Genomic DNA, 13,004 nt, shown 5'->3' with positions numbered 1-13,004 from the left:
CCAAAGGCACATGGTTCGATCAAATCCATCAGCTGCTCCATGGGAGAAGGATGGGCAATCTCGTCCCATGCGATTAACTGCCTCTGAAAACCTAAGGGTCAGCTAAGGGTCGGTTCCGACTTGATGGTACTCAACAACAACATACCAAAAAAATTAGAAAGGTATACATCAAACTGCTATTTGAAAGTAGGATTGGACTTAATTTCAATAACCCTAGAAACTCTGATATTTTTAAATTATTTTAACATGCATCTCTTTTTTATTCAAAGAGAAACCTTAACAAAAAAAACAACTCTCAAATAACAGAAAACAAACTAAATGGGAAATATGAGGCAAAAAGGGACACCGCCAAAAGATAAATCATGTCTCTTCCACTAGAATGAATTGTACCAAGCTGGGAGCTCTGACGGCCTGGGCATAGGAGGGTAGCGCTGTTAATCTGAAGGGAGTACTTCTCTGGCACCTAGCATGCACCAGCAGCTCAGAGGGAGAAAGACGGTCAATCTGCTCCCTTGCGATTTACAGCCTCGGAAAACCTACTGGTCTCTACCTGTGTCAGTTCTGACTTGAAGGCAATGAATTGAGTGAGTGAGATTCCATTTAATATACAAGCTCTGTATGTATTATAATAATATAGCTATATAAATGTGCCATTGAGTTGGAATCAACTCATCCTAGAGGACCCTCCTGTGGCTTTTCAGAGGCTGTAAATCACAGATAGTCCAGTGCTCTCCTGAGGAGTAGCTGGTAGATTTGAATGCCTGCCTTTGGGGTGACACACTAGACCACATGAGCTCCATATATGTGACATATGTATAACATATATGATACATATATAACATGCATTTTATATATTTATACATACATATATATTATGTAGCATACATACATATTTACATATTTAGCTGTATTCTTATAATCCCTTGTGGGCTCCCTAGTCATTTCAGGTAGATCAAAAACCATGATTAAAATTTATTATTTCAATTAATTGGAAGTTCTTATTCGGTGTTATGCAACTGAATAACAAAAACTGGAAAGTGATTTTTACTCAAGTTTTTACTCACTTCAGCCCTTAAGGAAAATCCTTCTAAAATGTTTTGGTGTTAAAAGACTGGAAACCTTGGTTGACGGAGCACTAGGCTGTACACCTCCCCTCCACTGAAATCAACTGGCGAGGTGTGGTAAAGGGACGGTGGTGCCATTGGAGGGAAACCCAGTGGAATTGGTTAAACGGCCAGCAACTCACCATTGTAACAGGCCCAGTGCATGGGCGTGTAGCCTTGATTATCTCTGAAGGAACAGTCCTCTTCAGAAAGGGCCATTGGGAGCAGCTCGTTCAGCCACGCAGCATGGCCGCGAGCAGCTGCGTAGTGCAGAGGCGTCCTCCCTCTGGAATCTTTACAGAGAATTGAAACCTCCTGCTCCAACAGCATCTGCACACATTCCTCGTGTCCCGTCATAATCTGATACAAGGGGATTAAAAACAGCGGCAACAACAAAAATCAAACAGAACGCAGAAGATCGAGATGGTGAGGCTGTCAGCTGATGAAGGAAGCAGACATGAGTCTAAGGAACGCATGGGTGCCCCACTTTAACAGGGAGAGGCAGGACAATGCTACAAAATTCATAAAGAGAAGGCCCTTTTGGAAACACTGCTTGACTCTACAAATATAACTAAGAAAACATCACTCAGAAAAGTACAAGGACATAAGCAAAATATACTGGCTTCAGAAATAGGAAGATGTGGTTCAAATCCTCGTTCCCCCTTACAAATCTTGGACAGGTCAATTCACTTCCCTGTGCCTCATTTGATTAATATGTAAATAGGCATAGTCATAATGACCTCATGGCTGTTGAGATAAATGTTCCCAGCAGGTAGTATGGACTAGAGGAAGTGTCCAGGAAACCACTTAGAGCTCCTGTTTTTCAAATGCCCATGTTTGGCACCACCCCAAAGTTGTAATTTTATGTTATGTGTTTTTCTTTCATTTTGTTTATTTGATATGCTTTAAAAAAACAGTTCAGATGATGTATGCAAAGGACTGTCCACAAGGATACATATTCTAGCATCATCTGGAAGAAACAATAATTACAAATTGTGTGACTATTCAAAATGAGGAATCACACACAGGGATACAGCACATGCACACGATGGAGTGTTAAAAATGATGGTGCCAAAAAATAAGCAGGGACAGAAAAAAAGCCTTTTATATACTCGGAAGAGAGAGGGGAGAACAGGTTTTAAATAATGTTCACAGCACTCTCCTTTTTAACAAGCTGTTATTTTTTTTTTTTAAATTTCCAACAGAAAAAAAAGATTGAAATTGCATATGCCCAAAAGTGGTTATCTCCAGGAGGTATGATTACTGACCATTGTGTTTTTCTCTGCTGTGCTCTTTTTTTATACTTTGCAGTTTTCCCATGATGTGAATGCATTTTGTAATCAGAAAGCACAACTTATTCTGCCAACAGTAGATGTTCATAATCTATAATCACCAGGTACCATGAAATTCAAGAGCAGGACCTACGAGTAGTTGCAATATTTTACTTTTGCAAAAGATTTTGTCATTTCTTCTTGACTGACAGAGGTTAATTGGTTATTGTAGGAAGCAGGTTTTTTCCCCTAAAATTTATATGAGAAGAAAAAGCAGCGGCAAATTCATTGTAGAGTTGTTTGGCAAAACCAGAGGAAAGTATACCTACCCCTCTGTGTAAAGCTGTGCATCCCATGATATCAACAGCATCTACCTTTGCTTCCTTTTCAAGTAATAATGAAACAGCATCGATGTGGCCATATGCTACTGCAAGCATCAGTGGGGTTCTAGGGAAGAGAGAGACATATTAGGCTTTGGGGAAGGAAATGAAAAAGATGTAAGTTCCAGTGTGAGGAATTTTTTTAACCTTGACCATTTCCATAATTTTTTTAGTGTGTGTTTCCAATGTGGTATGTGCTATGTGGAGCAAGGAATTCTACCTCTGGTCTACAACGGCACATTGAATAGCAGGGCTATTCAATAGGGTAGGGTGATGGTAGGTTTATGTGTGTGTGTATAAAATCATATTATTCCTATAATTTTCAAAAGTAGGTAGCTAAGGAGCTGCTGGAAGGGAGTGTATGTGTGTGTGATGGGAGAAGGCTCTCTTGCTCCTACTTTCACAATTTTTGATGTTGCATTTATTGAACACAACTTTAATTAAGATTTGCTTGATCAAGATTAGACTGATCAAAAGGAAAGAACAGAGTGCTTGGACATGGGAGCTGGGCTCTGACTCTGATGCTAACGCACAGCGGCAAACCACTGGTACTTTTCTGCCCAGAATTTCCTAACTGTAAGAGATGGTAGGGTGGGGAATGAATGGGTCAGAAGATAGGAAAGCTTGGGGGGAAAACTAAAGCAAGGTTAAACAAGATGTTGTTGTGCATGTTATGTGCCATTGAGTTGTCTGTAACTCACAGAGACCCTGTGTACATTAAATCTAAAACCTGCCCTGTCCTGAGCCAGTCTCACTGACTCCGACACACCTACCCCGATTACACCAATTACTGTGTTAATCCATCTCATCGAGGTCTTCCTCTCCTGCGCTGTCCCTCCACCTGCCAAGCATGATGTCCTCCTAGCACTGGTTCCTTCTAGCAACATGGCCAGAGTATATGCGACGGAGCTTCTAAATCCAAGGAGCAGCCCAATGTCACTCTCTCCAGAACAGACCTGTTTATTCTCTTGGCAATGAATGATATATACGTTCAATACTGAAGATCACTTCTAATACCATTATCAGTGCTATGAAAAGAAGTGTTGCTACTTTAGAAAAGAGTAAAACAAGCAGAAATGAGAATAACAAAGGGAATACAGAAGGAGGGAAGGTGGCCAAGATACAAGGCTACAGCCATGACAAAAGGTCATCACTGGTCATTGTATATATATCAGGATGTATTAATTTGGGGAAATGGAAAGGTGATATACACTAAGCACTATACCACTATAGCACAATACCACCACAGCAAAGGAAGACAAGGAGAGGTGCACTAGACTTAGAGCCAATCAAAGTCAATATTATTATATATACAATCCTAAATTATCAGTGAGAACAAATGATAAACTAGGATTAGATACGGAGGCAGACAGACGAGCTGAACAGGTATGGGTAGGCACTTCACCCATGACTGTATATAGATTAGGCAGAGATTATTTCTTTCTACCTAAGTATTTACATGCGCTACAAATATGTCCAAGAGTACAGCAGAGCAAATGAGCTGAAGCGTTATGAACATTCTTAGTCATAATTACTTTGTGGGAATGAGTCCTTAGGCTTAGAGGCTTAGACCCAATCTCGGAAACAGCTAATTCCCGTAATGTAGCTCTCAAAGACAATATTCTACATCCTGTTGCGGCTCTTATACACTTTGGCCTTAAAAACTGGCCACCTAGTGAGTAGCTATTATTCTCTCCTAATTGGAAACACAAAAGACACAATTATTCCAAAGGAGTAATGGACTGTGTGAACTGAGCCTACATGACATCAAAGCCAGAATAAGTAGATGATGCCCAGTTATCACCATGGACTGCTCTGAAAGAGACTACAGTCCTGGACAGAATGTGAGAAAAATGTGGGCCAAAACTCAGAATCATAAAGGGCCAGGTTTATTGGTTTAATAAAGACTGGTAGAACTCCCAGGACTATGGTCTTTAGCTTCCCCTCAAGCCTGAATTCATCTCCATGGCTCAAGTTTCAGCCACTCAATGGTGGTAATGTTATGTGTCTTGTGTCACCATGACTCATAGCGACACTATGAACAAAAGCTCTGAACCCTGCTCTTTCCTGGGCCAATCTGACTGTCTCTGACACACCTACCCCCATTAACCTAATTATTGTGTCAATCCATCTTATCTGGGGTCTTCCTCTGCTGCGTTGTCCGTCCACCCTTCCAAGCATGATGTCCATCCCCAAGGATTGGTCCCTCCTGGCAACATGCCCAAAGTACGTGAGATGGAGCCTCAAAATCTTTGCCTCCAGCAAACATCCTCTTCAGGAGAGAACTGTTAGTTCTCTTGGAAGTTCATGGTATGTTCAATACTCTTCTCCAGCACCACTACTCAAAGGTTTCAATTCTTCTTCTGTCTTCTTTAGTTATTTTTCAGCTCTGTGATGCATAACAGGTAATTGTGAAGATTATTTATGGCCTGGATCAGGTATACCTTAGTCTCTAGAATGACATCATTGCTCTTTAGCACTCTGGAGAGGTCCCTAACAGCAGATTTTCCCAGAGCAATTTGTCTTTTGATTTTCTGACTGCGGGTGCAAAGAGTGTTGTTTGTGGAACCAAGCAAGCTGAAATTGTTAACAATCTCAATCTCTTCTCCGTCTATCATGAGGCTGCCACTTGGCCCAGTGGTGAGAATCTTTGTTTTCTTGAAAACCACATTGCAGAGTACACTCCTTGACCTTCTGCAGCAAATGCCTCAGGACTACCTCAGTTTTAGCAAGGTTGTGTCATCTGCATAACACAGGTTGTTGATAGTTTTTGTCCAATCCTGATGCCTTAAAAGCCCAGCTTCCCAAATGATCTGTTCCGCATGTAGATTGAAAAGGCATGGAGATAGGACCCATTCCTGACACACTCCTTTCCTGATTTTGAACTTTGCAATATTTCCTCGCTCTGTTCTTCGGCCTCCTGGCCCAAGTATGAGCACAATCCGGTGCTTCCGATTCTCCCCCTTCGCAAGGTTAGCCACATTTTGTTGTGATAAAAGGTGAACAGCTCAGGGAAGTATGTACTCCATAGACCAATCAAACGTGAGATTTTAAAAAGGCAGCATTTCCTCAGGGATAAAGCCCAGGAGGCAGGAAAGAATAGGGGAAAATGATGAATAGAAACAGGAAACACAGAAGGAAGAGGGGAAAGTTCTGGGACATCGTTGAAATTATAATCAGTATCACAAGCAAAATGCACAGCATAAAAATTCTTTTTCTCTTTAACTGTTCAACCAAATCAAACACAAAAGAGTTTTGAGAAATGAAATACACTCATGGAAAGAAAACCTTATGGAACACAGTTTGACTCACGAGGCTACCATAAGTCAAGACAGACTCAATTTCAATGGAAGATAGTGGCAGATGGACCCCCCCCCACCTCCCCGCTATTGGATGAATCACTCAGCTGCCTGTTTCTGAGAGGTCCACCAAGCCCAGGCGTGGGAACACTTACTGTCCTTTGGCATCTTTCACATCAACCACCTCGGGGTTGTCAGCAATTTCTAGTAAGAGCCGCAAACACAGTGTATGACCATTAATTACTGAAAAAGAAAAGAATGAGTATTATTTTAAGAAAAAGAACATCACATATCCCTCTAATGTAATGTGTACCGGGCTCCAAATTGGTAGTTATAAATGGTTGCCGCAGAAACGCCAGGTTTCCAGTTCCTGAGAGCTTCTGAACGCAGCGCTGGGACACTTATCTTCCTGACCCATATTCCTCTCTCCTGCAGTCAGGGCACTGGAGCCCTCACCTTCTTGGCTGGCTTCTGTCTGGGGGAGGGTTTCTTACACTGGTCCCTGGCTTCATCCCTATCTCCTGGGGTATGACTCACGGGCTCTCCTGGCTTTCCAGTCAGCCTTTTTGTTCCTCAAAGAGAGTTACCAAATTCAATATAATCATCCTCTGTTCACCTGTCTTCAGATCTTTTTTTTTTAAAGGAAGGAGGAGGAGGATGGAAGAAGAGAGTGGAATACAGCAGGAAAAGAAGGAGGAGAGAAAGCAGGGTAGAGAGAAGTAAGCAGACGGTTTCATCTCCTGGGCTTCTTACACACTGGGATGAGAGATTTGAACAAGAGTTCTGTTTGATTAGAGGAGGCCTCAGAGTAAAATCTCAAGCTGGAAGTATGCACACTATCCATCTTTTAGCTTTGCTAGCTGGACTCTATTTGTCTCACACCAGCTAGTCACTCACTGACAGAACTCAGAAGGATCCCCTGTGGCTGGGGAAGGCTTGGTCCCCTGGTCCACTGTTGTTGTTGTGTACCGTTGAGCTGGGATGGACTCATCATACCTGACCCTCTAGTGGGTTTTCTGAGACAATCTCCTGGGAGGAGACAGTTCATCTTACTTCCTTGGAGTAGCTAGTGGATTCAAACTGCATGCCTTTGGATTGATAGTGCAATTCATTAGCATTAGGCCACCAGAACTTGGTCCCTTATACAACAGCTTTTCCTATCTTAGCCTTCCAGAGCATCCCACAGGCAGGGCTCCTACGATCTCTCTCATCCCCTTTTCTCTCTTTCCCCTTCCCTCCCCTCCCCTCCTCTTCTCCCCTCTCTTCTCCTGTGTTATCATTGAGGCATCCTCAGAGCCCCTTCCTAGCTGCTGTCTTGTCCTCACTTGGCCTCTCTTTGCCTGGTGTGCTCTTAGGCGGACTGTGGCCCCACCTCCCATGCTTCTTTCAGGACTTAGTGGTGCGTAAGCCTGGGCAGCAAAGACATGATAATCCCCCAATGCAAGATACTTTCCTTCAGCTTGGCAAACGGAACCCAAAGATTTACAATGGACATAGCTTTCCACTCAAAGAGAGTAAGATGAGAATAAATGCCTTTGAAATTCCAAACGTGACCTTCTCTCCTTCCTCAACGGTGAAAACATCATAAAATGCATTACATTTACCTCATTATGGATGTGGAGAGAGAAGGGAATAGATGTGGCTGTGTGAGGTCAACAAAGGCCCTTCTAAGGGCTCTTTTTACAGTCGTTTTTATCGCATGCCCCTATGAGAGCATGCTAACGGAACTTGGCACATGTTTTCAGGGACAAGGCATGCTGGAATTCGCTCCTGTTCATGGATACCACTTGAATTAACTATGGGAATGAGGCCCACATTTTGTAGACCATTACATCCAGCTCATTCTCAGAAATATGTCTTACGTATCTTAGGAGGAAACTCTGTGCGCAAGAGTTCAGGTAATGTGTTATTGCTCTGTTGTTTTGTTTCAAAAACTTCACTGGATCTGTTACCATTGACAAAATATGCAAACAGCTTAACATATACTTAGAAGGCAAGGATTAGCACAGGGCTGGGAGCTGAATATCACGGGTGATGGTTTCATAGAGGCATAGGAGCCTCTTATTTTTATTAGTTCCCTTTCAGTACCAGTTTAATATTATTTAAATATTCATAATCATCATAGTTTGAAGGATGTTAGATTTTTAGCAAAAGGAAAAAAGAAAAACCACCTATGTTTCTATCTTTCACTCAAAGGGACAAATTGACTTTTACAGCCTTTCCCATCCATAGCCTTTTTAATTTAACTGATGGTTATCAAGTAATAGAGGTCCCTGACTTGTGAAAATGTAGCCAAGGTAAAATTTTCCTGGACTCCCCACACACCAACCTTCTCCCCATTTAATTTCTATAAGAGAGATGCTGACATTTTCCCAAGTTGTACCTGCCAACTCTAGCTTTGTCTCCCATAAGCCTCGTTATGGGTGACAGCCATTTCTCATGCTGATTAAAGACCAATGAGGTCACTGCAACTATCTGTGCCCAAACCTCTAATATCCAGCCTGGATCCACCCCTCACGGTACTCTCAGGATCTGAAACAAACCAAAACTGTGGCATCTCAAATTAGCTGAAAGGGATTCTGGGCAAGCAGATCCTGAAAGGAAAAGCTAGTGTTCCTTCCTCTGCAGACATTTTGTGGAGAACAGTCAAAGGCCAGTGTGTATATTTTTAATAAAGACCAGGGGAAATCCAAATGGGATGATTCTTCTTGACCACTAGGGGGCTCTATTAGACCGCTACCTTCATGACAGTGACCCGTGAGTGACAAGACTCCTTCCCTGTTTACCTCTCTTTACAATCAAAACAGGTCCTTTGTAATTGCCAGAAATTACTTGACAACTAAGGAAGCTGCTTGCCTCAAAAACGGGCAACTAATCTCATGAGAACAAACTTAAAAGGCATAATCATAGTAATTTGAACCGAGTAATTATAATGACCATAAATATGGCCTAGGAAATAATAAGAACAAAAAGACAACTAAATGTGCTGGAAAATACAAATTTATAATTCAAACACAACAATGCTACCACACTCATGGCTAGATAATTTCCCAGCAACAATTGTTTTCAGTTAATTAAGCAAAAGCTAGTTTTTTCTCATCTATATATTGTTGATGTCCAGTGATCTGAGCATTTAGGACAGAGAGATAAATAGTACTACAAGGTCTATTAGTTCAGGAAATCGTCTCTTGAGTAACAAGAATCCTAAAGCCTTCTCTAAAATATCCTTATTCTTCTGCTTTGTCATTGTTCCCTCTGTTTCACCAAGGAAGACAGTTATTTCTCTTTAGAAGATGAGAGTGGAGCTCTGGTGCTGCACTTCTGATCCAAAGGCTGCATGTCCAGTGGTTCGAGTCCACCAGCAGATCCATGGAAGGAAGATGAGCAGTCTTCTCCTGTGAAGATTTGTTGTTGTTATGTGCTACAGAGTAGCCTACAATTTGTGAATAGCAGCTCTGCACTTGGCCTTATCCTGAGCCAGTCTCACCGTCTTCTGACACACTACCTCATTACCCCAGTCACTGAGTCAGTTCATCTTATCCAGGGTCTTCTTCTCTTGTGGTCCTCTTAAGATACATGTGTTTATCCTTTTGGCAGTCCATGGTATATTCAATACTCTTCGCCGATACCACAATGCAAAGGCATCAGTTTGTCTTCAGTTTTCCTATTCATCGTTCAACTTTCAGTTGCTTACAACAATTGAAAATAGCAAGGTTTGTTTGGTTTGTTCTTTTTTTAAAAAAAAAAAAGTAAAAAGAAAATCACATGGTTTAGATCAGGTATACATCAGTGTTCAAATAGATATCTTTGCTCTTCAGTACTTTGAAGAGGTCTTTGACAGCAGGTTTTCCCAATGTAACATGCCTTTTGATTTCTTTACTGCTGCTACCATAAGTGTTAATTATGGATACAAGCAAAATTAAATCCTTGACAACGTAATCTTTTCTTCATCTCTCAGCATCTATGATGTTGCCTATTAGTCTAGGGATGAGGATTTTTGTTTTCTTTATTTTGAGATTTAATCCATACTGAAGGTTGTAGTCTTATCTTCGTCAGTACGTGCTTGAAGTCTTCACTTTCTACAGCATGGTTGTGTCATCTGAATAGTGTAAGTGTAGTTTGTTGAAGAATCGTCTTCTAGTCCTGTTGACATATTCTTCTTCATACAGTCTAGCTTATCAAGTGATTTACTCAGCATGTAAATGCAGTAGGCATGGAGAAAGCATACAACACTGACTCACCCCATTCTGGCCCAAAACCTTCAGAAGCATGTTGTTGTTATGTACTGTTGAGTCAGAACTGACTCACAGCTGATCCTCCAGCGGTTTTTCAGAGGCAATAACAGTACGGGAAGAAACTGCTCATCTTTGTCCTGGGCGAGAAAGCAACTCCTAACCACTAAGCCACCAGAGTTCCCTTGCTAATGTGTGGATGTTTTAAAAATTGAGAAGACAATGTCATTAATTACTCAAATTTAGAACTGGGTCAAAGAACCAGGATAACCAGAAGCATGGCCAGAACATCAATGAAGCCCCCCGACAAGACCTACCTGAGGCATGGAGTGGGGTTCTTTTGGTTACATTGTCTTTCACTAAGATGGACGCGCCCTGATTGATAAGTGCTTCTACACATTCTGTGTGTCCCTTAAAGGCAGCCAGGTCCAGAGCAGTGCGGCCTTTCTCGTCCCTGATGTCCAGGTCCACCAGTGACTGCAGAAGGACTTCCAAGGCTTGATGGTGCCCATTGTAGGCCTGCACAAAAGAAACAAACAGCTCAAATGTTCCCTGGTCTCAAACCCCATGACAATCCACACGGGAGTCTCAGATATAGAACACTCTGAAGAGCAAATCAGAAAGAGGTAGAAGTTCTTTGGGATAAGTTTTCAAACACAGGGCAAATCAGACTGAGACTGAAAACTTGGGATTCGTATGTCTCATGGTTACACATTAATTTTACCAGGTTTTCTTCTATTATGTAAAAAAAAAAAATTACCCTCATGTCAGTAAATGTATTAATGCATTCTCATATTTCTATCTACCAATGTGTAATTCAAAGGAATAGCTGATGAACTAATTTATTCTTAATATAATTAACAATCTTGTTCACTCCCAGGAAACTATTCTATTAACAAACAAAAAGGGATACTTTGGGAATTCAACAGAGGTATACAAACTGCAGTTACAGTACCAACCCTACTAATTTCTAAGAGTGTGACTTTGGGTCACTTTCTGACTTCACTTGGTGGTGTCTGCTTTCTCATCTATAAAATGAAAGTACTAGAGGATGCCTCCCGGGGCTGCTATGAGATGGGGAGAGAGAGGACAGCACAGGCCTTGCATATTATCTTGCACATACTTGATGCTTTCATCTTTTTCCTTAATCCTTTCACTGGTTATAAAGAAAGCATCGGAAAAGTTACAGGAAGAGTCCATGCCTCAGTAACCAAGTTCAGATCGGTTATAGATCCTATGCCAGTGTCAAGGTTAAGAAGCGTCATAGTATTAAGAAACAAAATTGAAAATATGAAAGGTATTTTTATTGAGAAATAAAGCTGGCTTTTTTTAAAAAAACAACAAACAAACAACAAACCCCACAGACATATATATATATATAATATATATATATACATTCTCTCACACAAAAACAGAAAGGAAAAGGACATTGGAAAGAAAATAAAGGAGTAAGGATATCTCAAAAAAATGGATGGCAGATGGTGGCAAAGGAGATAGGGAAGAAAATGAAAGCAAGTATGTCCCTGCGGTCTTGAGCAAACAAGCACTTTCTTATACCACTCACACATTTTCTGCTTTTGTATGTATGTAGCTGTTACTTTTTTTAGGGCAAGTAGCCAGGAAGGAACGGATCTTGAAGAAGGCTATCTTGCTCAGAAGGGTGGAGGGACAGTGCAGAAGAGGAAGACCCCAGATGAAATGGATTGACACAGTTACTAGAGTAATGGGGGTAGATGTGTTGGAGACAGTGAGACTGGCACAGGACAGGGCGAGCTTCAGAGCTCCTGAACATAGGGTTGCTATGAGTTGCAGGCGACTTGACAGCACATAACAACAAAGGCACTTTGGGAAGTGGCCTAGTGGGAAGAAGCAATCTCTAAGGTGTAGGGTTCAAATCCACCAGCTACTCTGTATTAGAATGGGCAAGTTCCTCCCACACAATTGACTGCCTTTGAAAACCCACAGGAGGGTCAGCTATGGGTTGGTTCCAACTCAACAGTATACAACAACAACAACAACAGGAAGCTATTACTTAGGACTGGATTTAAATGGGAAGAAGTGTCTAATAATGATGCATGTGCTGAAAGGAAGCGATGAATGCCTTTTGCTAAGTCACACAGATGTTCCATCAGGAATCCTGGTAGGAAAACTGCACAGCCCTTTTCCAGTTTACTCAAGGGTGAAGTAGGCCTTTCCACCACTTGCAAGCCATCATCCTCTCTACTCTTCTTGGTAAAATAGATCCAGAATTTTCTTCATTTTTCTAGTTCTGGTATCACAGAGAAACCACAAACGCATGGATTTCGCAAACATGAATTTATTCCCCCATCATTTAGGAAGCCGGAAGTCCAAATTCAGGGCGCTAACACGTAGGGAAGGTTTTCTCTCTGTGTCTCTTGGTTCCCTAATGGCCAAGCACAGTTATCTGAATCCCAAATGCGTGGTTCTGGCTCTTCTGTCATGAGGATCCTGAGGTTCCTCCCTTCTTAGCTGGCTTTTCTCTCTTCTGAGCTACAAGCTACACCCCAGGGAAACTCCCTTTCCATCAGACCAGAATTGACAGGTTTAACGGTGGTGCATTATAACCGTAATCCTTTTACACTGGTTAGGTTATCAGAGCCTGAGGGAATCATGACGTAACTTTCCTATTATATCAGTGGTGTTAGGTATCGACACAACATCTAACAGCAATACTAGCTGACTCCGACTCATAGCAACC

General features: G+C 41.6%; 1 protein-coding gene across 1 annotated transcript in view; it reads right to left on the bottom strand.

The window, feature by feature from the left end:
- The window catches only part of ANKRD44 (ankyrin repeat domain 44), a 209,025-nt gene that overhangs the window by 15,590 nt on the left and 180,431 nt on the right, over positions 1-13,004 (bottom strand). The window contains exons 17-20 of the mRNA XM_006878739.1: positions 10,603-10,804; positions 6,209-6,296; positions 2,704-2,821; positions 1,247-1,463 (exon numbers count right to left, since the gene is read on the bottom strand). Of these exons, the coding sequence (XP_006878801.1) occupies positions 1,247-1,463; positions 2,704-2,821; positions 6,209-6,296; positions 10,603-10,804 (625 nt within the window). The remainder of the gene's footprint in view (positions 1-1,246; positions 1,464-2,703; positions 2,822-6,208; positions 6,297-10,602; positions 10,805-13,004) is intronic.

This window comes from Elephantulus edwardii, unplaced genomic scaffold, assembly GCF_000299155.1.
Source record: "Elephantulus edwardii isolate Elephantulus edwardi_28Jun2011 unplaced genomic scaffold, EleEdw1.0 scaffold00001, whole genome shotgun sequence".
NCBI lineage: Eukaryota > Metazoa > Chordata > Mammalia > Macroscelidea > Macroscelididae > Elephantulus > Elephantulus edwardii.
The sequence above is the reverse complement of the archived record's forward strand: the minus strand, read 5'-3'. Positions and strand labels throughout refer to the sequence as shown.